Source organism: Macrosteles quadrilineatus, unplaced genomic scaffold (assembly GCF_028750875.1).
Source record: "Macrosteles quadrilineatus isolate MER2022 unplaced genomic scaffold, UCM_ALF_1.0 Scaffold_8__2_contigs__length_117827958, whole genome shotgun sequence".
In the NCBI taxonomy this organism is placed as follows: Eukaryota; Metazoa; Arthropoda; class Insecta; order Hemiptera; family Cicadellidae; genus Macrosteles; species Macrosteles quadrilineatus.
In genome coordinates, this window is record NW_026542601.1 from 55,575,122 (window position 1) to 55,601,608 (window position 26,487).

At 35.1% G+C, this 26,487-nt stretch overlaps 1 protein-coding gene across 3 annotated transcripts; it reads left to right on the forward strand.

Moving 5' to 3' along the window:
* Nucleotides 1-1,208: 1,208 nt before the first annotated feature.
* On the forward strand, nucleotides 1,209-25,805 carry LOC129001650 (uncharacterized). Of its 3 annotated transcripts, XM_054429021.1 has the most exons (7): nucleotides 1,209-1,477; nucleotides 1,710-1,840; nucleotides 8,504-8,775; nucleotides 10,264-10,472; nucleotides 16,198-16,544; nucleotides 18,400-18,562; nucleotides 25,005-25,805. In XM_054429021.1, the coding sequence occupies exons 3-7, from the start codon at nucleotides 8,538-8,540 to the stop codon at nucleotides 25,146-25,148; spliced, it is 1,101 nt and encodes a 366-aa protein (XP_054284996.1). In that variant the 5' UTR covers nucleotides 1,209-1,477; nucleotides 1,710-1,840; nucleotides 8,504-8,537; the 3' UTR covers nucleotides 25,149-25,805. The 3 variants fall into 3 exon arrangements, with proteins under 3 accessions (XP_054284996.1, XP_054284995.1, XP_054284997.1); XM_054429020.1 differs by having other exon boundaries at nucleotides 1,209-1,840; XM_054429022.1 differs by lacking the exon at nucleotides 1,710-1,840.
* Nucleotides 25,806-26,487: the final 682 nt, after the last annotated feature.

Below are 26,487 nucleotides of genomic sequence, written 5' to 3' on the forward strand. Positions count from 1 at the left end.
TTTAAAAAGAAATAGTTTGCCCGGAACCAGGTAGATGCAACATTTAAAGATTGATTTAAAGCCAAGTTCAACTCAACAGCACTATTTCTAGCTTCCACAATTGTAGTGTCGTCTGCATAACAAACAACACCATTACCAAGGCACATGGGAAGGTCATAAATCATTATATTGAAGAGCAGGGGCCCGAGTACGGAGCCCTGCGGAACGCCATATGGATTAGGTTGCTGATACTTGAGGTTTTACCATTTGGGGACACTAGCTGCCCGCGCTCGGCCAGATAGGACCTCAGCAAATCAAGGCTTTTATCATTCAAACCATGGAAATTTACTGAGGGAAATGCTTACCCCTTTACCTTACCCTCCTCCATTGGCCTGATCCTGCTCTCGATCCTGCATCAATCTTTGTATGTTCCTAAACTTTTTATTTACCGCGTTGTTATTTATTCTTGTTAACTACAGTTTATAATGTTGTTATTTTGTTGTTGTTACAGAGTCAATCATATTGTTATTTTACTGCAAGTACTTATCTGTTTTCCAGCTACACATTGGTTATGCCTGTATTTACTCAAGTTGCATGGTTTTTACTGTCTGTTTCATTTTATCACTATTGTTCTATGTTGTTCAACTGGTTTTTTTTTTGAGAATCTATTGTATTGTCAACTTGTTCTAACAGTTTATTTATAGTGAATAATTTTTTTAGGTATCTTGTATGTCTTGTTCTTGAAATCTTGTTGTTTACATTTTTTTCACTACTTATGTATTAACCAGTTATTTGTCACAAAGACACTAGGTATTTTCTTGTAAGACTTGTGTATCCGTTAATAAATAAATCAGACAACGTCAAGTCAACGATTAAGGACCTAAGTATCAAGTAGAGGTCACCTGTGGTCACCAGCCTATTTTGAAAATGTTTTGCCCGAATACATGAAGTAGTACCATAGATAAAACATACTAGTCTATGGTAGTACTCATAATAAATGTCCGTTTCTCCAAGTCTGTTCCATTATTCTGTAAGATAAGTTTTATTGTGGTTGTAGTGGCCACATTGAGCTTTGCTTATGGCGCGACTTTACTGTTTGGTTTGGTTTGGTAGTTAAAAATAAAAAACAAAACAAGTTAAGTTCTGTTCTGTTCCGTTCTGTTTTCTGTGTTCTGTGTTGTGGTTGTGTTGTGTTTCTTTCTTGTGTTCTACTAACTAGGCCTAGTGAAGTGATCTCTTACATTTTTCGTTTGTTTGCTGTTTGTGTGGTGTGGTTTATTGGATAATCAATTTAAATGTGATTTAGGAGTAACTTACTATTGAGGCTATGTGCTTTATGCTTTACATGTTTTATCAGTCTGTAATTTTAATTGTGACAACAATATTTTCTATTCTCTCTGCAAATTGACGAGTTAACATCTTCCCTGAACTTGCTTAGTTCATTTAGTTAATTTTTTTAATTAAAACTGTCATAACTTAGGCCTGAGTTATTAAGTCGGTAGGTGTTTCAATTTTTAAATTGAGTACGGTAACTTATATTTTTTTGAATAATCTTACCTTATTTACCTATTATCGCACCCTAGCAGCTAAAGTAGGCTAGCAACAAAAAAATACAAGCATTATTAAACAACAGGACAACAAGCACAGCAAGTTATAGCCTATAGCAATGTTAATGGACTAGCTAGGCCTAGTCTATGTCCAATTATTATTTAATCAATTGTAACCAATAGGAAATTACATGGGAGAGGAAACAAGACAAATAGTCCTAGCTAGCATTCTAAAAGGACGCCTCTTCTATAGGCTACTGATTTGGCGCAATAGCTAAGTTTATCCGGCTCCTTCAGATTGTCTAACAAGAAAAGTGAGTAACCACCACTATCAAATTTGGTAATTATTTATTGGGTAATTATTTGGACGTAGTGACTACTCTCAAAAGTGAAATTTTTGTTTTTCATAATGACTTAAATTTCACGCTGAATCCGAAAATGACGTTTTTATTTTTCGGAAAATACCGGAAATTCCCGAAAAAAGGGAAAAACGGGAAAAATGTTTTTTTACTCAAAATACGTCATGTGGGTACTCAAAATACGCGGAATATTGATCCGATGAAAAACACCGGAGATAGGGCGAAAAAACGGTGAATAATCGGTTAGGTTAGGTTAGGTTAGGTTCGGTTAGGTTTGGTTCGGTTAGGTTAGGTTTGGTTAGATTAGGTTAGGTTCGGTTAGGTTAGGTTAGTTTAGGTTAGGTTAGTTTATCAATAACATGAGTATATTGTAAGTAAACTAACCTAACCTAACCTTACCTAACCTAACCTAACCCAAAAATGTGCGATGTTATTTTGGATTTTTTGTCCAACTTTTGTCCGTGAAAATACCAGCTGATCAGCTGGTCATTATTTTATTATTATTGTTTACGTTAGGTTGAGTTAGGTTAGGTTAGGTTGAGTTAGGTTAGGTTAGGTTTGGTTAGGTTAGGTTAGGTTAGGTTAGGTTAGTTTACTTACAATACTCAAGTTATTGATAAACTAACCTAAACTAACCTAAACTAACCTAACCTAACCTAACCTAACCTAACCGATTCGAACCTAACCAAACCTAACCTAACCGAACCTAACCTAACCAAGCCTAACCTAACCGATTATTCACCGTTTTTTCGCCCTATCTCCGGTGTTTTTCATCGGATCAAAAAAATTCTTGCATATTCTTAATCTCACAATATTCTGCGTATTTTGAGTACCCACATGACGTATTTTGAGTAAAAAAAAATTTTCCCGTTTTTCCCTTTTTTCGGGAATTTCCGGTATTTTCCAAAAAATAAAAACGTCATTTTCGGATTCAGCGTGAAATTTAGGTCATTATGAAAAAAAAATTTCACTTTTGCGAGTAGTCACTACGTCCAAATAATTACCTCAGTTTTTGTCGGAGAGATTCCTAAGTGGCTGTACAGTTTTACTAAATAATTAATATCAAGCTTAAATTACTGTAAGTTTTTTTTTTTTATTTGTGGTTTGGACGAGTCCAAGTTCTAGTAGCGACTAACACTAAAAGGGGAGGAAGGTTTGTGTAGTGGAAATAGCTGTCAGTTGTTTTTGCATTCGATAAAAGCAAATGGACTTTGGTGCCGTTTAGAAAATACAATAAATCAACTACGATACATTTTAGTAAAATACCAGTAATAGAACGTAAAATACCAGTAATAGAAGCTAGGCCACTACCGACATGATCATCCTCATTCCAACCCTCACTCAAAGTATGTTAATGAACGTGCCACAGTGCATAATTCCATACTTAGTACATAATCCCATTGTGCCTAAAAGGGAAAACGTGCCACAGTGCATAATTCATGTATCAGCAACTAATTAATGATATTACATGTGTTTTAGCGAATTTCCCATAGCTTATAGGGAATAAGCTATTACCGTAGGTCTCATGGTAAGACCTGGACCCGGGACCTTTACTTTTTTGTTTTGAGGTCCCCAGAGGCCATATATATATGTATAGGCCTATATATATATATTTATTTATATAGGTAGGTATTTATTTAGGCTATACATATAAGATACAGTGTCCATTAGCACGATAACTCTATAACAACAAATATCCGATTTTGATGAAATTTGGTAGGTATAAACATGTAAACCTACATTTATTCAAACGAGTTTGCGAACCAGCATACTCGGACTATGGGAACGGGGTTTATGGGGGGTTTTATGGGATAAAAATGGGCTTTTCTCATTTTTGACCCTAAAAACATAAAAGTTTGAAATTTCTTACATTACCCAACCATTTTGTTGAGCTTAAAAAAAGAAATAATTTAATATATATTGAAGCATTGTAGTATGCCTAACGGTTACGGAGAAAATGTAAAATACCCCCGCCGCAGCAAACCTGCTGACTAAGTGAATTTAACTTGTCTGATTACATTTTTACTAAAATATTTCAATAAATAAGACTTATTTATTCCCTATTTAAATAGCATTAGATTTAATGAGTGCTTAGGTTTGCCGCTACGGGGAAGGTAAAAAGTGTTTTTTTGACCATAGGATGAAAGAAAGAAATTTGCCCAATTTTATCAATATATTTCCATAAATAAGTAAACTACAACAATTTTCATTTTCTCCATAAGAATAACATGGAAATTTTAAATTAGGCCCTACTCTATTTTTGAATTTTCTCTGTGACCGTTAGGCATACAGCAGCGCTTCAATATACTAAATGATTTATTTTTTTTAAATTCTACAAATTGGTTTAGAAAGAAAATGCAAAATTTTTGTTGACAGGGTCAAAAATGGGAAAACCCCATTTTTACCCCATAAAACCCCGTTCCCATGATCCGATTATGCTGGATCGCGAACTCGTTTGAATAAACGTAGGTTTACACGTTTGTAACAAATTTCATCAAAATCTGATAATTTTTGCTCGAGTTATCGCGCTAACGGACACATATATATATGAATTTGAACGGATGGTGTTGGGTCCAGGGCCCTGTTTCATAAAACTACTAGTCAAGTAATTACTAGTCTAGTAAATACTAGTCCCGTATTTACCTGCCCTACTAATTTGTGTTTCATAAACGTTTTCATACCACTAGTAGATACTAGTGAATTTTACTAGTCACGTGACCAAAACTACTAGTCACGTGACCAACTTTACAAGGTAAACTTTCAAAACAAATTTCTAACCTCAATCACGGGTTTTCAAACCCTTTATAAAGGGGTTTAATTTTGTTTTCATTTGATACAAAAAGTAAATAGTTGTAGAAACGCAGTGTTTTCTTTTAATTAATAACTATATAAACACATAAGCAAAACAATCACACATTATTTATCAAACCGCTATTATTTATGTTCGCGGCGCGGCGTCGCGTCGCTGCAATCAACATGGCGATTGTGGTAGCCGGGTAGGCCTAGTTGCGGCGCTCAACAGAGTTGGGTAAAAAAGTTGATCTGTTGCTGCCGCATTCGCTGTGATTTGTATAGTTTTTGTTTTATTCTGACATATAAGATTATGCTAACTATGAGTAAAGAAAAGAATGCTCGGATTTTGAATGTAATTAAATCGTGTAAGGACATTTTGTTTGGAACGTTTTCAAGTACCCTAACCTATGTTTTCAAATATTCGAATGCATAAGAATATTTGGGTTAAAAACCATTTGGTGATATTCTAATTTTGAGTCTACAAACCATGCCTAAACGTTTATTGATGTAACAAATAATTGCAACGCCGTTACAAGCAATGGAGAAGTAGGTTTTCAAGTATAGTAAAACATGGCATATGCGCTGTTGCAGGGCGTAGCTCAGAGGTAAAGTTTTCGCTTCTCATGTGGTAGGGTCCCTGGTTCAAATCCGCACCACTCACTATACTTTTTGTTCCATTAATTAAACTTTTACGTGTTTTTACATTTAAATAACAGCTCTAATCAACATCTAATTTTTTTATTACTTTGAATAACAAATTCAGAATACCAAAATGGATTAAAAGTAATGTTTTTATGATAAGCAGTTCAGTTCAACGCCCAAAAATCAAATATAGGCCTACACAATTGTTCGTACATCACAGGGTTTTAGCTATTTAGGGAAGCAAATAATAAGCACCTCAAAAAATACAATAAAACTCCTCTTTAAAATTGTTTTACTATTATTTCATATTACAATGTCTTTAAATAAAACCGAGGGCCTTGGGTGTAAAATAATCTGATTAATGTTGCAATGTTGGATACATTTTTGTACATCTTTGTACGCAATACGGTATGCGGTTTTAATTTGGTTTCTCTCAAAGATTAAAAATCTTTTATCTGTGATAACTAAATAGTTGATATAACCATGAAATTTAACTCAAGTAAATTTAGACTAAAATTTCACAGAAATTGATAACTTATAATTATAATTATTATAATAGGGCGATTGTACATACATTATAAAATTCAATTTCACTCATTTTGTACTACGCCACATTTATTGATTGTAATTTACATTTAATAATTGTCATTTTAACACTCACAGATCTATTTTTATCTTAAATTGCAAACTTGAGCCAATTCGCACTTGAAAAAAGAATTCACTAATTCATTTTTTTAAAGGATGTGAGTAATGAAATAACTCTCTTCCCGAAAATACTAGTCTACTTCAAATAATACGGGTGTAGAGAGGTTGTTAGAAAATGGCAAGTATTTACCAGTGTAATTTACAAGAGTAAAACTTTATGAAACACATTGCTGTCTACACTAGTAAAAACCACTAGTAATACTAGTCCCTACACTAGTAACTAGTATTTTACACTAGTAGGTTTTTGAAACGTAGACTTGTAAAATACACTAGTATTACTAGTCCGTGGACTCGTAAATACTAGACTAGTATTTTTATGAAACAGGGCCCAGGTCTTACCATGAAAACCTTAAGTACCTACTTAAGTATATGTATTTGTTTTGATTTGGTTGTTATTGTTTTTATTATAAAAACAATAACAATCAAATCAAAACAAACACATACTAATTTGACAGTTACAATCAGGTGATCTTTTGTTTGCAATCCGAGTGACGTCAGAATATGTGGGAATAGCACACCTATGTTTTTTCCTTCCACCATGGTCTTAGGAAGTGAAAAGTGTAACTTAATCAGGTGATTTTCATATTGCATAATCAGAGTTAGCTAATAAAGTTGTCACTTCCATTTGCTTGACTATAATTGAAAACAATCAGCTGTTGGCGTACTCAACCCATAGTCCATTCCACTTGTATTTGTCATCCATCCTACCTTGTTTATAGTAATGTTGTATGATATCTTGAGAAATATTCATCAGCGGTGAAAAATAATGGTAGGCCTATATTTGGATTCAATTCAGGAGGTAAAAAACTATAGGCCCAAAGTAAGATATCTATATAAATAAAATTAGAGTTTTGTCTGTACATTGCTTAGAATAATGAACTTTTTGGTTATTTTTACATTTCATAGGTCAGAGAAACCGAATCAAACCTTATCTCAATTTCTGTCTGTCTGTCTGTCTGTCTGTCTGTCTGTCTATCTGTCATTCTCTTGGTAACGCTAAAATACGCACTTTATTACAACTACTCCTCAATAACTATAGCACTGTCCCGCCTGAAACTTATTTTCCAAATACTATACATATATGAGATGGTTTTAGACGTATTTCATCGAATATGAGACAGTTAGATATTTAACAGTAAACCCTTGAAAATCAAGTTTTTGTCGATTTTTGACGTGGAATTTCTGGAAGCCCATGTTAACCTTATGAGAAATGAAATTATTGAATCTTAACAGCTGTTTCAATTAAACAAGTTGGTTCTGTTCTGTGATGTTCAATAGCATTAAAGTTACAAGGATTACCAACAGGGTGCAGCACTAGCACTATTATTTCTTTTACATTTATGACAACAGCTAATTTGCAACCTGGAGGCGAGTGAGCGTAGCGAACGAGCTAACCTGAAGGCAAGTGAGCGTAGCGAACGAGCTAACCTGAAGGAAAGTGAGCGCAGCGAACGAGCTCCAACATACAGGTGAGTGAGCGTAGCGAACGAACTTCAACCAGGACGTGATTGAGCCATGCAAACGAGATCAGATAGTAAAAATAAAAGTAAGCCTACCGTTATAGGATCGACCGGCAGACACAGAGGTAATTTAACCTTTTATTGATTGTCATACCGATCCGGAACAACAAAAAACAACATAAAATGAAGCTATGTATAATAGTTTGGCCAGCATATCTTAAAATATGCAAACCAACTGCTGTTCTTTATATAAGAAGGTTTCAACTGAATATTATAAGATCCCCGTGCGTAGAACGGGTACACAGCTAGTCAAAATTAAAAATTCTTTTGGAGGCACCCTTAAGGAATAATTACCTCTTAACCAATCAAAACTCAACTTCCTATAACTATAAGTTATTTATCCTTACAATCCATAAGTTTTTAATGTTGCCTAAATTAAGTTAGTCAAGTTATAGTCCTAGGACACTTTTAACAGCTGCTCACTTTCCACATACTTTCCTCGCCACTAGAACTTGGACTTATCCAAACAACCATTTGAACCACTCTATTCGATTCAATGAATATCAAATTGATTTAATTTTATTTTGTTTCTTCGACACTTTTTATAAAAAACTAAACACAATTTCGAATTTAACTTGAAAATATTGCAATAGACAAGTAAAAATAAAATTTTTAATAGACCTAGTGAAATTATATTGGCTATTCAACTTTTGTTAGTTCATAGAATAACTTACAACTAAGTTTACTATTAAATCTTTGTTGCACTAGGCCTACAGGCTCTGTTTTATTTAATGGGTTTTTTTCTGGTTAATCAGCCCTAGCCTAGTATTTTACTGTTTTTCTATTGCTTGGATTCTCAAATAGCTACCCGGTACACATTTAGTGGGGGGGGGGGGGGGGGGGGGGGTAAAATAAAAATAAAATAAAAAAGAGACTAATTATACTTGCCTATTTTTAAGCATTAATGTACAGTAGAAAGAAATTTATGTAAGTTGACCTCAACAATATAACCTTTCAGGTTGCTGTGTTGATGTAACAGACAAAAGTACACCATGAATCAAGGAAATTCTTTGAAAAGAAAATCAATCACAAATAACAGCAAAATGGTGTCTGCCCGCAAACGGAAATCTTTACTACTGCAGCATTCACTTTCACTTCACATCCCAATGGAAGACATCAGCCAATGTAGTGAAATAAACTGTTTTGTAAACCTCCCAGATCAAGTGTTTAGTCTGACCTACTTAACGGAAAATGACACACTTAATCCAGAATCACTTAATATGTTAGAAGGTAAGTTTTAACCAAGATACATTTAATAAAAAAAACTACAGTAATAATAAACACAAACCTAATAGGCCTAACTTCAATTGTGCTGCTTGCATAAATAGCTTTAAAATGAGGGGATGTAAGGAGGATTTATTTGAACTATACAGTAGACTCCCTTTTATCCGGACTCCTCGGGACCGAGGCCAGCTCAGATAACAGTTTTTCTGGTTAAACGTCCCCAAAAACTTGTTAAAACGGACCATTTAATACAACCTGTATAAGCCAATAATGATTATTACGTATTTAGACACGTTATCACTGGTCTCAAATCTTTCCCACGAGAACAGTCGTCTCAGTACCTCCCACTTCCTGCCGATCTAGTCCGGTTAAACCAATGTGCTGATAAAAATTGTCTGGTTAAAGAGATGTCATTTGCGCCAAGTGTAGTCCGGTTAAACCGATGTCCGGTTAAAGGGTGTCCGTATAAGAGGGAGTCTTACTGTAGCTAATTATTTTTGCAAAGAAAGCTAAATTGGGCGCTCATAGGCCTAATCTAAAATTTCATCCATCCATCATTCTGAAAAAGATAAAATATCATTTCGCCTTACACCTAACTGAATCTGTTTCAAGGTATAGTGATAGTCCATTTGTTTAGAAAGAAATACTGTTTTTTTTTTTTATTTTTAAACTTGCTTAATGTCAGTTGTTAGTTAACTCTAGTGTAGTAATGAAGGAACTGGGTTTTGTTAGTTATTACATTGTGTTAAAAGTGTTCATAAAAATATAACATTTACAATTTAACTTTCTCTGAAAAATCTACTTCCAAACTGCAATGAAATTCGTGTGATGTCCAGTTGATTTGTTTGATTGAATTAAGGCAAAACATTAGCTAAATCTATCACCAAAACTGTGGTTTCTCTACTTTCCATTCTGAATGTAACTTGCATTTAAAACATGTAGGTTTTTTTGTTTAATCCTGAAAGACTTTGGATTAGCAAGATTACACAATCCCTGAAGCGTTTACACCAAAGTTTTGAACTTTTTGTTTCACTAACACTTGCTTCTTAATTAGTTTGTAACAAAAGTTCATAAGAGATAATGCTTTTTTTTTAAATTCTGTTCAAAACGGAAAATGCCATGTACTTTTTTGGGAGTAGAAGGACTGACGCTGAGGGCACGGCATGTGATCACATGGTGGTGGGTAAGCACGGGGTCTAGCGGGGAAGTGTTGTAAGTAACATCGTAGAAGTACTGAAACGGGTTCCAAACAAATGTTTGAAACACTCTTTGATCTTTACCGACTTCTGGTGGGAGTTAAAATTTCTCTGTTCTAAATACTAAAAAACTGTTCTAAACATCAAAATTTGTCCTTTCAAAAAGTTGTGTTTCCTGATTTGTTAGGAACATGTTTGTTGTTAACACATGTTCCAAACTCCGGTGTAAACACGGCTTAAAGCTTGTTTAAAAAAAATTCTAAAACCACCTAAAATTCCTGACATATTTCGTTTTCAGATTTCAGGTATGGGACCTGGCATGTGTACTTAGTTGGTTTGCTGTATAACTTCAGCTATCAGCCTGCTCAAAGAACGGCTATAGAGAAAGCTATAAACAGTGGATTGAGGAAAAATTCACAAAACTCCAAAGTTCAGATGACTTATCACACCCAGGTCTCGCAATGCCAAGGTTTGAGTCCGACAGATAATGACAGCGAAGCTTTGAAAGTAGGTAGCCTACACCATCATTTCAGACATTACATTGTTAGTTTACTTAATAGAGAATATAACCTCTGGAAGTTTCTTACATTTAATTGGCCAGTTTATTTAAATAGATTTAAATAAGCCTACACACGAAAATTGCTTACATCTTCTGGGGCACCACCTTGTCTCCTGCGCAGGTATGTGGTGATAGTTACAACTCGCATGAGTCTGATCCTTCGGACCCAAACATTTCCAATCAGAAAGCAGCTTGTTTTTTTTTCTTAACATGTGTTTGTGAACATTCTCAACGATCATTTTCTGATGTAAACTATGATGTTCTCTAGAAACTCATGTGAAAGTACTCCCTGCTACATTAATGATCTAGCTCTAATGAATTTGAAAAAAAAATGAACCGTTAGAAAATTTCCTGAGTACAGTTACACCCACTCTTAGCCAACTCAACTTTAGCTTTATCCTAAAATTAACCAATTCATTATATTTGAAATGGACAACAGGAACAAGACTAAATTCCATCTCTAACCTCATTTGCATCTGTAACTGATGTTTATGCTTTACTGTCTATAATGAATAAAGAATTAGTGCCTAGGGACCAAATAATTACTCTACTCTGAAAGCAGTTTAGTATTGCAGATAGATTAATCCATTCCCAAACTCCACACTGCTCGCCTTTACTACTTCCTTCACCACTCCCTACATTGTGGATCTGTTTGCCCTCCTTCCCTATACCATTTTAGAATTGCAGATACATAATTGCCACAGACAGTTCCCACACTCTGCACTGCTGGCCTTACTAATTCTTTCACCATTTCCTACGTCATGGACCTGTTTCCTTCCCTTCCCCTAGCATTTTAGGATGGAAGATACATTAATCTAACTGCCACAAACGGTTCCCTCACTCTGCGATGCTAAAACTTTACTACATCCTACGCCACTTCCTACGTCGTGGACATGTTTTCATCTCTTTCCATAGCATTTTAGTATTTTAGATAGATGAATATAATTGCCACAAACATTCCCCAGACTCCGCACTGCTAGCCTTTACTACTTCTTTCACCATTTCTTATGTCGTGGACACGTTTCCTTCCCTTCTAATAGCATTTCAGTACTGCAGATACATTAATCTAACTGCTACAAACGGTTTCCAGTTCCAACTCTCCACACTGCTTTCCTTTACTACTTCCTTCACCACTTCCTACATCGCGGACCTGTTTTCCTCCCTTCCCTTTAAAGCATTTTAGGATTGCAGATACCTTAATCTAATCATCATAAACAGTTCCCACACTCCAGACTGCTCGCCTTGACTACTTACTTCACCACTTCCTACATCGCGGACCTGTTTTCCTCCCTTCCCATAGCATTTTAGGATTGCAGATACCTTAATCTAATCGTCATAAACAGTTCCCACACTCCGGACAGCTCGCCTTGACTACTTCCTTCATCACTTCCTACGTCGCGGACCTGTTTCCTTTCCTTCCCATAACATTTAAGGATTGCAGATACCGTAATCTAATCGTCATAAACAGATCACACACTTCACACTGCTACCCTTGACTACAATGTATCGAGTAATCCTCAATATAATATTGGCTCAACTGATGTTTTTACTTTTTTACTGTATTTTGTAATTTGCTAGTATACTGTGGATAGACAACTTACAAGTCTTATGTTTACATTTTCCTTATTATTTAATTTATCCAAGATGGTTACTTAGCAACCCATAAGACTAATGTTAAAAAAAAATGTGACTTTCAGTTTCATTTTTCTACGTAATTAGATTTTTGTTGGCAGTTCTAACTGCAGTAAACTCGTTTTTAGGCCAGGAATAAACTATTTACAACATTTGAAGAAAATCGTCGCCGTTTTCGAGATCTTGGTGCAGCAATACATACATACAAGCAAACATTGTTCATATTAGAGTATATGATTCTATTTGAAGAAGCTATATGCACAAACAGCCCTTGTACTCAACACCCTGTACACATGGGAGCGTTGGAATGTGCGTTTTGGAGTAGGTTTTAAGTATTACCAGTACTGTGTATTTACTTCCATAGTCCACTCTTGGTAATTGAAACACTTGATAATTCAAAACTTTCGATAATTCAAAATGAAGGCTCAGTCCCTAGAGAATCTCTCAATATTTCAAATTTTTACCATGCATTTTGATACACTCGGTATTTCAAAGTCCAAATAGAGAGCAGGTCAATTTGTAACACGCAGTAATTCGAAGTTTCGTCGGAAAAACACTCTATAATTCGAAGTAACTCAGTAATTCGAAGTTTCGTCGGTTAACACTATAATTCGAAGTCATGCTGGAATTCAAAGTTTCGTCGAAAAAACACTATAAATCAAAGTCACGCAGTAATTTGAAGTTAAGTCGGCAAAACACTATAATTCGAAGTGATCTCTTCCTGTTATAACAGGAAACTATGCAGTACAGTACATCCTGTTCCCATGGTAGGCTAGTGTTGGACGTTTTGATGTTTGTTTAGTTAGAGCAGTAGTCTTTCACTGACTTGTTTTTCTAAGGCCCCGTTTATGCACCAAGAGCGGGAGCAGGGCGATAGCATAGCATAGCATCCATGCAATAGCATAGCAACGCTGGTGGCGCTGCCTACGGATTGACAGGCAAAGCTCTCTCAAACCGCTTAATGCTTTTTACCATGCGGTTGGCATTCTGGGTTATAGTAGTACGTTTTCTGTGGCGTGGGTCAGGTTGGCAACCCTGGCTGCAACCGCTCCCGCTCCCGCCGTGCATAAACAGTCCCATTTGACTCAATGTAGTTGAAAACCGCTCTATTCCAAGCAACCGCTGCGATTTCTAACTACACAGCGGGCGAATTAGAAACCGCAGCGGGAGGTCAACCGCTACCGCTATCGCTCTTCGTGCATAAACAGCCCCATTTAACTCAATGGTGTTAGAAATCGCTCCCGCTGTCGCTACCGCTCCCGCTTTTGTTGCATAAACGGGGCCTAAGTTGGCAATCCCATCTCTAGATTGCGCGACATCTCCCTGAGCACAAACGTAGTTGTCGACAGCTGATAGATAGTTCAGCTATTGGCGAAATATATAGCGCTAAATAACAGATTTCTTTGCAACTACAGTAACTGAAAAATAAGCCGTTGATTGTTTAAAAGTGTACTACAATACGGTATGATGTCCTATTGTAATGTGCTGTACCTTTGTATGTATTAAACAAATGAACTCTCTTGGTTTATTTTTCTCCCGATAAATCGAACTCTTGATAATTCAAAACTCTTGATAATTCAAATTTATATGCTTGGCCCACCAATTTCGAATTATCAAAGAGTCTACTGTACAATAAACTTGCCTCATGGTAATTACGAGATTTTCTTCTGTAGAAATCCAATCCCAAACAATGTTCTCACAAGGTACTTGTGACGCAAAATTCTAGGGGGGGGGGATAAACCAGTATTCACCAAAGTCAGGCTAGGCCTACCCCTAGAACCGGCCACACTCGAATTTCTTCCCGGGAGTGCTTAGAAGGAGCCGAGAAAAATCCAGGGGCCGATACGAAGTTGTCACGGCTTTGACTGATCAATTTATTTAAATTTAATCGAAGGCTCAGAGCTCTAGAAGCGCTCAGGAAATCCTGCAGACGCTCAGAGGGAGCTATGTCATCCTCACCTTCGTTAACCTGTTGTGAAGAATTTTGCCTAACTTTTAGAATGACTCTGTAGGGCCGACGAGTATCCAATCTTAAGCCAATGTGATATAAATACCTGTATTGAACTTAATTAGCTAAAGGCTCAGGTAAATAATATAGAACAGACTACAACGTAAAAACAATTCCTACAGAGTCGTCAGAGCCTAATTAATCTAATTGAACAGATAATTTAACGAGAGATGATTTAAGATAAATTTTACACTAATATTCGTAGCTGATTGTTCAAATCAGCCTATTCCCTAGACTAGGTTCTCTCGCCCGCCAAAGACGGGGTTTAGAACTCGGGCGACAAGTCTCGGGGTGTTAAAACGGTGAATTAATTAGAATAAACGTATGTAAGAATCATTCGTAGAAATCGTAATTTTGAAACTAATTGATTTAAATCAAACCAAACGATAATCACCACTAGTCACTGGCAGGCAGGAACTGGCGGGTCTAGAATCAAGTCGGCGAAATTTAAGCTATTAAATTTAGTTATTGAAAATAAAATTTGGATACAAGAATGCGAATGTTACACGAAAATTTAAACGTAAATCGTAGCAATGTGATTAACTAATATAGCTAACCTTTGGTAAACGAATTATCGATGATCGTCAGATTGTGCAAGCGTTGATAACGGGTGAATGTAACGACAAAGTTACTTCGAAGACGGCATATGAACGAATAATCCTGTATTTGAGTCAAATCCTTTGTTCCTGCCCCCTCGAGGCTCACGCGCTCAAGCGGCGAACTCAAGTACTACTAGACAACAGCTGATCGCAAATTCACTTGTTGAGCTGGTCTAGTTTCCGTCTGTCGTCTGTCAACAAACAAACACTAGTTTGGGGTTAAGCGTCGTCGGCATTAAAAATATCTGTAAAATCGTCCGGTTTAACTTTATTTGGTGAAACGGAGTGCTATTATGAATAAATATGTATTGTGTGAGTGTGTGTATGTACTTCACTGTGATTAAAAAAAGGCCTACGCTCTTTGGCTCATAGCCGAAGCTAGGGCTAACACATAGGCCTAGGAGTAGGCTACTATGGATTAAAACTGGTAAGTTATGGCGTTTGCTGACTAGCAGTACGTTTTTACCCCCCTTAAAATTTGGTACCTTACATACTAGACAGACTTTAACATTCATTAGACGAAGCAATTAGCATGCTTTAGTAATTAAAAAAGCTTACGTTCATATTTCCTAAATAAGGTTATAAAGTAAAAAAATACAAGCTAAACTTTCTTGTAAAATTAGATGTACCAAGTGTTCTTAGGCCAAAATAGTATTAAATTAATATTTTATATGTGTGGTGAGTCCGAGAACATGACAGACTCGAACAAGAGCAAGAAACAAAAACATTCCTGGGATGCCCATCTGGGAAAAGTTAGGGTTTTCAGAGCTAATTAAAATATATAGCTACTAGCAGAGTACCCGTCCTTCGTACGGGGTTGGCATATAAGTATCAAATGCTTATAGCAGTTATGAGTGAGGACATGGTTTAAGAAATTTCGGTTCTTTTTGAAGTTCGTTCGCTACGCTCACTCACCTTTAGGTTGGAGCTCGTTCGCTGCGCTCACTTTCCTTCAGGTTAGCTCGTTCGCTACGCTCACTTGCCTTCATGTTAGCTCGTTCGCTACGCTCACTCGCCTCCAGGTTGAAGTTCGTTCGCTACGCTCACTCACCTTTTGCTGTTGTCATAAATGTAAAAGAAATAATAGTGCTAGTGCTGAACCCTGTTGGTAATCCTTGTAACTTTTAATGCTATTGAACATCATAGAACAGAACCAACTTGTTTAATTGAAACAGCTGTTAAGATTCATTAATTCCATTTCTCATAAGGTTAAAATGGAAAACTCCAGAGCCACTGGGGCGGAGCCCCGAAGGATTTTTTGGGATAAAAATATGCCTATATGTTAATCGGGAATGTGAGCTATCATCATGCCAAATTTCAGCCCGATCCGACCAGTAGTTTTTGAGATTAGCTCATACAAACACACACACAGACACCACCTCTTCTTTATAATAGTATAGATAACAATTATTGGATTTGATTTTCCTTTTTCAGATTACTATCATCGGTGTAACTAGTAACAAGCAACGTCTGTTGTACGAGGGTTACTTGGTATCATGGTGTAGTACTATCAAGGAGAGCCGTCCGTTTCTACCTGTTTTGCTTTGTAAAGGCAACGTTGCCTTTAGACAACAAGTGAATAGTATTCTCTCTCAGAAGTTTGATGTTATCATCAGTAGACTGTCACTTACAGAGGAGGAGCTAAAGCATCTATCAACATACTGCCTTATAATGCTGGATCGGAATGAGGACGCTGTAGTGACTTACAGCTATAAACTACAAACTGGGGATAACATCAAACTGTCAATGCCTGTTGAAGCCTTGTTCAGGTTGTGGAAAAAGTAAGTCTTCATTCACAATTAAAAGTGTACAAATTAAGCAATGTCTGTTAAGCCTTGTTCAGGTTGTGGAAAAAGTAATTCTTCATTCATAATTAAAAGTGTACAAATTAAGCAATGTCTGTTGAAGCCTTGCTCAGGTTGTGGAAAAAGTAAGTCTTCATTCACAATTAAAAGTGTACAAATTAAGCAATGTCTGTTGAAGCCTTGTTCAGGTTGTGGAAAAAGTAATTCTTCATTCACAATTAAAAGTGTACAAATTAAGCAATGTCTGTTGAAGCCTTGTTCAGGTTGTGGAAAAAGTAATTCTTCATTCATAATTAAAAGTGTACAAATTAAGCAATGTCTGTTGAAGCCTTGCTCAGGTTGTGGAAAAAGTAAGTCTTCATTCACAATTAAAAGTGTACAAATTAAGCAATGTCTGTTGAAGCCTTGTTCAGGTTGTGGAAAAAGTAATTCTTCATTCACAATTAAAAGTGTACAAATTAAGCAATGTCTGTTGAAGCCTTGTTCAGGTTGTGGAAAAAGTAATTCTTCATTCACAATTAAAAGTGTACAAATTAAGCAATGTCTGTTGAAGCCTTGTTCAGGTTGTGGAAAAAGTAATTCTTCATTCACAATTAATTAAAAGTGTACAAATTAAGCAATGTCTGTTAAGCCTTGTTCAGGTTGTGGAAAAAGTAAGTCTTCATTCACAATTAAAAGTGTACAAATTAAGCAATGTCTGTTAAGCCTTGTTCAGGTTGTGGAAAAAGTAATTCTTCATTCATAATTAAAAGTGTACAAATTAAGCAATGTCTGTTGAAGCCTTGCTCAGGTTGTGGAAAAAGTAAGTCTTCATTCACAATTAAAAGTGTACAAATTAAGCAATGTCTGTTGAAGCCTTGTTCAGGTTGTGGAAAAAGTAATTCTTCATTCACAATTAAAAGTGTACAAATTAAGCAATGTCTGTTGAAGCCTTGTTCAGGTTGTGGAAAAAGTAATTCTTCATTCATAATTAAAAGTGTACAAATTAAGCAATGTCTGTTGAAGCCTTGCTCAGGTTGTGGAAAAAGTAAGTCTTCATTCACAATTAAAAGTGTACAAATTAAGCAATGTCTGTTGAAGCCTTGTTCAGGTTGTGGAAAAAGTAATTCTTCATTCACAATTAAAAGTGTACAAATTAAGCAATGTCTGTTGAAGCCTTGTTCAGGTTGTGGAAAAAGTAATTCTTCATTCACAATTAAAAGTGTACAAATTAAGCAATGTCTGTTGAAGCCTTGTTCAGGTTGTGGAAAAAGTAATTCTTCATTCACAATTAATTAAAAGTGTACAAATTTAGCAATGCCTCTTGAAGCCTTGTTCAGGTTTTGGAAAAAGTAAGTCTTCATACACAATTAAAAGTATACAAATTAAGTCATACACTCTCTAGAGTGTCTTATTTTTTAACAAAAAACCATTGGAAACATATTTCACAAATATCCATTCTTACTTTGCAAAGTTGTCTCATGGTATGTGCCTTTACGGTTCAACTACAATGGAGCATTTAACTTCAATAAATAGCCATCAGAATAGTTATAAAATTAGGATACAATGAAGAACCAATTTCAAAAAAGCGTTTCATGCCGATTTATTTTAACAAATGAATTTTAATATTGGATGAGCAGTAGTATACTTGTGATGAAATTATTCTTAAAAAACATTTGTAAAAAGCTCTGGCACTAACTGTTACCCACACAACGCCATGCTTAAAATATTCTTTATTTCAACTCTCAAAATAGAAAATATTGTGTACTTAATGTAGCCTATTACTGATGTGCAAATACTTTGGAGTATGTATTATTTTCAAGTAGGTATTTATTTACTTAAACTTTTTCAGGATTCATCCGGATGACAGTGTCGAAATCATGTTTGATGAAGTGGATCTCTTTCACGAAGCATTAGACAAATTCTATGAGTCTACTTTTGGCATAAAAATTGGCATGGCCAGTTTTCAAACGATCTCAGTCCAAAAGTATTTTTCTCTCTATAGAAACTCTAAGGTACAGTATAACATTATTCCATTATTGTGTTGGTTAGCCTACCTAATAATTCTTTCTAACTTAAAATTGTAGTCAAGACTTTTTGCTGAATACTTTTAAGGATTGTGTAATAAATCACAGCAAGCTATCTATCTATTACTGAACGAAATAGATGCACAATTAATTACATAAAAACAGAGTTTTTGAAGCTACTTACCAGCTCCTTTTTCAGTAGTACAGTCTCTCTTCTTGTAGACTGTTCTGGTTGTGGAAGGAGGAAGAAAGATGTCCTGTCTATGGCTATAGTCTATAACTTTTGTTTACTATCACTAATCTGCAACTGAATTATACTATAAACATTATTCTATGCATTACAAAAGCCTGCCGTGTTGGGGTAGGATTGCTCTGAGCTTTAGGTTGGAGAGCTCTCTGGATTTAGTTATCCTGTGGTGAAAAAGATCTTCTCAATTATGAGGAGTTGCAAGATAGGGAAAGGGCTTTAATGACTTTGGTAGTGAAACATTTTTGTTGTGGATAGCAGTACAGCTATGGCTAACTATTATAGGTTTGTCTTTAAATTGATATTTCGCAATGTTATCTGTGTCCATTTAAACATCGTAGTACCTAGGTTGTTGGTAGTTAGGTCTACATATTGAGTGGGCACATTTTGCATTGTAATTGGTAGGCTAAATCACATTATCTATCTGTATTATATGTGAAGTGGTTATTGAATTTGAAGGTTTTATTTTTTGTCACTGAGTTGTTAAATGTGGTGGAAGGGATACAAAAGACACAAATTTTACATTTGTTATTTTCATAGGAGTAATAACAATTAGGGGGTTTGGAGGAATTTTTTACTTTTTGGGGATCTGGAATTTTTTGGTTTGACCACAGTCATCTTAATTTTGATTTGTTTGTTTGAAGACTGTGTGGTCAGTGACAATTTAAGTAGATCTCTTGTTTGGGCGGAGACTTGAAGAAATTTGTAACCTTCTTTTAAAACTGTATTTTTTTATATTAACATTTTTTTAAAGAGGTTACCAGGCCTGTTCAAGTTTGGATGCTGCTGATAACATGTAATCATGTCACTTAGATTAAACAGAATTTTCATAGCCTGATTTTTTAAGCACTAAAAATCATTTCTTATACAAATACACTTTGGCTGTAGGCCTATCTATTTCTACTTATAAAAGTCAAATACCATTCACTGACTCACTGATCACTGTATCATCTCAAAAAGTACTAACCACAAGAACTGAGGAATTAGCATGGAGATTCCAATTAGGTTGTGCAATAAGAAGCGTTTTCAAGAAATTCCTTCAGGGCTCTGTCCCAGTGGCCTCTGAAGTTTCCATGTGTAAAGAAAAATAAAAGATTGTTTACTTATGTATTTTGGTAAGGAAATACAACTACTTTATTTCCTTACTTAATTGATCATTCCATCAAATAAAACCACCTCACACCGTTATGTAATACAATTTAGGTATTCCATACAGGTGTGAGTATTATAAAAAGTTGCCCCCTGGTGGGGGTTTGAAAATGAAATTTAATTAATTTAATCAGACAACTGAGGACTAAATCAACCACAGAGCAGTGCGCAGTGGAATTAAAGATGTTAAGTGGGCCCTGTAATTAAATATCCCAGAAGTCCGATTTATGGACCGTGAGAGGTCTGATATGTTGTCCTCCTTCACACCTTCTTCAGCTTAATTCTAACACTTCTTAAAAACTAATAGATGTGTTTATTTGAACACTCCATGAATTGAAATGTGCTACTCTGATGAAAGATTGTGACGTGAATTGACACTCTGTAAAACTGTAAAATTGCAAATAAATTGAAATATTGATTGAAAGTATTTATGAAACTGTTTGTTCAGGAAATATTTACCAAAGGTATGACTTCAAGATGTTTATATATGTGGATTCGGTTAAACCGATTGCTCATGAATTCACCAACTTGATATTAAATATTATGAACTGAACTTATAAAAATTGCACTGTCAAAATATATTCACAAAATGTGATCATCAACACTCATTGTGTATACTTTGTATACTTCTTTCAGTTAAGCCATTTACCTCTTAAATTTATACCAGATTGATACTAAAAATACTAGCTGAAACACAGGTGAATGAAAAGATGGATTTTTGTAAAAATACTGTATAATGAGTTGATAATGAGCTGTGATACAATGATTAACTATAAACAATGTAATAACCTTTTGTGTGCACAATTTAGCAATGTTTTGAAAGAGAGAGTTGATTGTTTGTTAAGTTTGGTGGTTTGCCACATTTTAAAACTACAAAGTCTCGGGATGACCTAGCCTTGACAACTTTATTTATTTATTTTAGGTCACCAGACTCCCCAAAGATGTTCATATGTATATCAACTGGCCAGTTTACAATTCAATGCAACAGGGAACATTACGTAGTCTTGTGATCTACATCACTCCATTGTTGATTAATGCAACGGGGCCAATCGACTACTGAGTCGATTAATTGACGACTTTTATTTAATATTTACACTTTATGAATTTAATGGGAGTCTATCCTCATGACCCTTTATCAACCCTAGCCTTCAACCGAGCACTTTGTTTCCCCCATTTACTTTACACAATCAAACTCTCGCTAATAAAAATGCGATACTCTGTTCAAAAATATTACAATACAAGAAAATTCAAAATGTTAAGAATAGTAATACTGACGATAGAATTTGACCCTTTACATAGAACACAAAAATAATAAATATCACAGATAATCATTGTTCTTAAAATTAATAGACCATTTCAATTTAATTTAATAAATAATTTTCAATTGACTATAATTTCTAATGTAACTTAAATTCTTTGCATGACATGATAAATTCAATTAAATACTTCTCATCCTGAATTGCGACCATGTGCTCTAAGCAGACCAAGTGAAACATGATATTTTCAGACCAACTATGACATGATTTCCGAATGGTAAAAATGACTTGTACATGTGGAAAAATGGCAGATTGGTAAGACTATTTTAACACTAAAACACAAATAACACAAAACATTTACTTACGTACACATGTCGACACATACACATACACTCTCACACGGACGGAACATTTAAAAACTGACTCGTGGTGATTTGTGACTTTGTCTGACCGAGCGAAATTTCAGGACACGGTTTTTTCTGGTGTAGGACTTATTAATTCTTGTTTTTTCGAGCTGGCGTTTAATGATTCAATTGAAAATACCGTCACGACGACCCGCGATTCGCTAGAAACTGACATTTGCTATCGATATGATGCATGTACGAATTTTCATCACGAACGCGAACAATCAATCCGGCATTTCAACTGTCTCAACTTAATACTAATAAAACACACCCCCAAATGCAATTCGGCGAAATTTTGACAATTGCGATCATTTGATGCACGTACAATTTTCGCCCGAACGCGAATTTCCGAGCTACGAATGAAGATATTAATAAATTCGTCCTACACCAGCGACAAAACGCAACTTCACATGTTGACTGCGCGAATACTGAGCCACGAGTGACGACGAGACGTTTGCACACGGCACGGCTCCCAACGGTCTTCCAGTTCGTATCCTTCCGCGTTACGTCATGTTGGACTGACTTGTCCATTGCCTGTCGCGGATTTTAAATCTTTTGATTTTAAAAATCGGCACACATGTTATCCTAAGTCATAAGTTTTTTATTTCATTAAACAGTCTTCACTATAAAAGCAATGGTGAACAGATGCATGGTCAATCAATAAGTTATAAAAACTAAAAAGTTACAACAAGAACTTGTTGTATGTGAAGTTTTGTGAGGTTTTTGGATCAGTTGATGTAATAAAGTACATTTGAGAGAAAGTTACCAATTCAAAAAAAGTTAGCAAAACAAATGTAAATGAAGATCTTAAAGCCATATCAGGGACAAAAACAATAAAAAAACAATCTGAGTCATATTTCACATAAACTAATGGTAAATTAATGTCATGGTCAATGGTCATTTAAGAAATCTGCCAGCGAGTAATATGATTTCTCTACCAATAATGCTTTAGTCCAAATTTTAAATGTTTCTGGTGTGTAGGATTTTATTTTTGAGGGGATCTTATTATATAGAAAAATCCCCTTATAGATGGTGTTTTTTTTTTAATGAGAGTATTTATGAATTGGATAGTTTAGCATGTTTGAGTTTCGGGTATTATAACTATGAGTGGGTCTTAATTCATTAAAAAAGGATATTATTTAAATGAACAAAATATACTATTTCATAGATGTACAAAGAAGTCAATGGCATTATTTTTAATTCCTTAAAAGAACGACGACAGCTTGATCCATATTCTGACCCTATCATCACTCTAATAATACTTTTGAAAAACTTTGCTAATATCCTTTGAGTTTCCCCACAGAACAATTCCATATCGAAGTAGAGAGTGTATATAAGCATAATAAATAATTTTTAATGTTGCTAGTGACACTGAATTTTGAAGACATTTAATTGCAAACCTAAAAGAAGTCAATTTACTTACCAAATATTGAATGTGTGATTTCCAATTGAAACTTTGATCTATATTAATCCTAAGAAATTTATATTTAACAGTGACATAAAAATCAGTTCCATTGAGTTTGTGATTATTGTTATTTCTGATGTGGAATTGCATAATGTTAGATTTGCATTCATTTAGTAAAAGTCCATTTGATTCAAACCATCTCTTCAGTTCTTTTATTGTTAATTTCAAAGTTTTTTCTAATGCAGACAGGTTTGTTTCCTGAACTAATACACTTGTATCATCAGCAAATATAGTACGAACCTTTTGGAAATATGTGCTGGTAGGTCATTTATATATACAGTATAAGAAAGAGTGTGGGTCCTTAAAAAAACGGATCCTTGAGGGACGACAAATTAGTCACCTTTATCTTTATAGAGAAAAGGTTAGTTTACATCTGAACTTGAACAGATGAATATTTTTTAAATTTTATACTACTAACTAAGGGAACAGCTGGTTGTATTTATTCGATTGAAAAGAAAATTATATGCATTATTTAGGGGCTTAAACATTTGTGTTTTACTGCATAACACTTTTTGTAATCGTCAAATGAATTTAAAAATCAAGGAATAACATAAACTTATGTTAACTTTGTTGAAGTTTTTAAGATATGTTTCTCAGCATTTAAATAACAGTATATTGTTTAATGTGTTCAGAATATCAATTTCAAAAGGAACAAATCATTTGCAATAGAGTTTTATCTAATATTTTAAGGGATGGCATCCTGTCGTCTTCTATCACTACTTATTATTTATAACAGGTGCTCAAGATAGAAGATCAGAAGTGCTTGATTAGTTCAATCATTTCCATCCCTAGGCTAATAAAAATTTCACAATCACGCAATTTCAGATGAGTATGCTTCTTTACAATCCCAGTTCACGTATTTAGTGGATTATGTAAAAAGGATTAGCTTTTAACACACTCAGTGCGGCATACCTTCAAACAGGCGCTCGCCAACGTCGACGAGTCCCGGGCGAAGCCCCGCCACGCAACTGAATCGGTGAACGCAATTGGCATTCAAATATTTCAGTCTGACGAATAAAAATAGAGCAGCGGTGATTGTGCTGCGTTAGCCCGAGAGTGGACGAAGTTCACTGAAACACCCAAAGGTAGCAGCACTGCCTGGATCCGTAGCCAGTGTCTTTGAAAAGTGGCTCGAAAAGAGAAAATTGCCGGAACCGGGACAAAAACATTGCCAGACGGGATTTTACGGGAAATTTTAGTACCAACCTACACCAGACTAAAGCTTATATTCTAAGCTACAGGCTGGCAACGATTATAACGTTCCCCGGTAATGGCTGAGCTCACATTGAACAAAGGTTGTTGCTATGCCAACATGACGGGCGCACCCGCCAGACGCCTGTTGTGCCAACTGCGCATGGCGGGCCGGCCCGTCACTCGCGCTCAATGTGTTAATGTTTTTTTTAAGAGGAATTGTATGTATGATATCAGTTTTAATAATTCATTTTACCGGAGGGATGAGAAAAGCCTTTTTTATGTGAGTACATTCCAATTGGTGAAAAAATCATAGACTCTGTAGACCTGCAACAGCTTAGGACCTTTAAGGTTTATAAGAACCACAATAAAACATTGTGCAAGGTTTTTATGTTACTTATGACAGTACTATTGGAAAATTAGTTTTAAGAATGTAAACCTAAGTGAAAGGAGGTAAAGAGGAATTGAGAGGGAATTAAGAGGGAGTTTTTTTCTTTCCAAAAAAATATATGGGTGGTTTCAGAACGAGCAGTTCGAAGCTCCTGGTAGTGGGACAGTTATTGTTGTAAATGAAGAAGTTATCTCTTAGTTGAACTTAAGTGGTCACATATGTTTCACTTAAATTTTGAGCAAAGCCACGACAGGGTAAGCTAGTCTAAATATAAACTTAACTTTCAAAACCCTTAGAAATTTTTCTAATCATATTGTTTGGTTCCAGATGTGTTTTAAGACGACAAAAGTGATTCATGTTGTTTTCAAGTACTTGAACCATCTTGCAATCAAACGGCTAAGACTTCAGACGCTAAACAATGTCTTTGATGAAGGATACATGGGTGCAGACACCAGTGTTATGTCTCATTGATAGTGGTGTTTTAGCGTTAGTGTAAATATGAGTTTGTACATTTTAGATTAGTATTGTTAGTATTGTATTAAAGTTATATCCTAATAAATTAGATCAAACTAGTATCAAACACAAAATATGTACAAGGCTTTTTTTTTCTTTATCTCATTCACATAACTTCACTTACGTTTGATATTTTATAGGAAAAAGTAAACAAAGCAATAGTAACTATAAACAAATAAATAACTATAAAAATATAAAAACTACAAATAAACTAAAATGCTCATTATGAAATATTATGCCTAAGTCTAATTTTTACCAACAATGTGGAAATGCTGCACTCGGCGGCCTACTGCCATTGTAAAAACAGTAATAGGTTATAAACATGTAAACATTAAATCTGTGCTTACACTTCATATGAATTAGTGCCACTGCTGTCTCCGTAGGCCAGGGGCATTGCCACGTTGGCCTCGTTGCAGCCTTCTAATAGATCTATGACAAAACCCAATTTGCCAAGTTCAGGTTTTGTTGAATTAGGTTCTTAATGTTTATTATCAATGGTGAAAGGATTATTTACAAGTTTATTTTGACTCCTTGACCAAATATCGTAAAAATTGTTATATTTTTCATATACCTATTAGTTAATTATAAAATGGAAATAAAAAGTTTAAACATTGATCAGTAGTATTTTTTTCATTTATATTCAATTATATCAGTCCAAATCCTAATGCTGTTTACTTAATAAAAAAAATTAAAAAAATAACTGTTGATAAAGTATGTTAGAGGCAACTGTTTAAATTTGTTTGGATCACAATAGTTATTTGTGTAACTAGTGTGCCAAGTGGCTCTTTGCGCTGCACATGAGAGAAATATTTACTTGAGTGGAGCAAAGGCACTTTGTGCTCGTGTTACACATTATATTTATTATTTTTCCTACAGTTACTTTAAAGCATAGACATAATTAGTCTTTCAAACACTAGGTTAGGTCAAATCCAAGTGTTGAAGGAATTGGCAAACAATGCACCGGCTGATCGTAGTCGTAGTATCTTAATGTACTGCAAACTTATTTTCAACACATTACTTGCCTAATAAAAGCACACTGTTTTGTGTTGTTTGGTTGGAATACTGGAGTGCGGCAAAAGTAAGTAAATTTAGCAATTAGCTGCTTTGCGTGCTATAAGCTCAATCAGTACAAGAAAGCCCACTTTGTCAGGTAACTATAGGAAACAGTTATTCGTGTAACTATTGGGTGAAGTGGTCAAATGAGACAAGTCTGACACAGGAATTCTACTCCCCATGGTCGGCTACGCTACGGCCAATATTCATTGTTGTAGATGATTTTATTAATTAGGTTTATGTA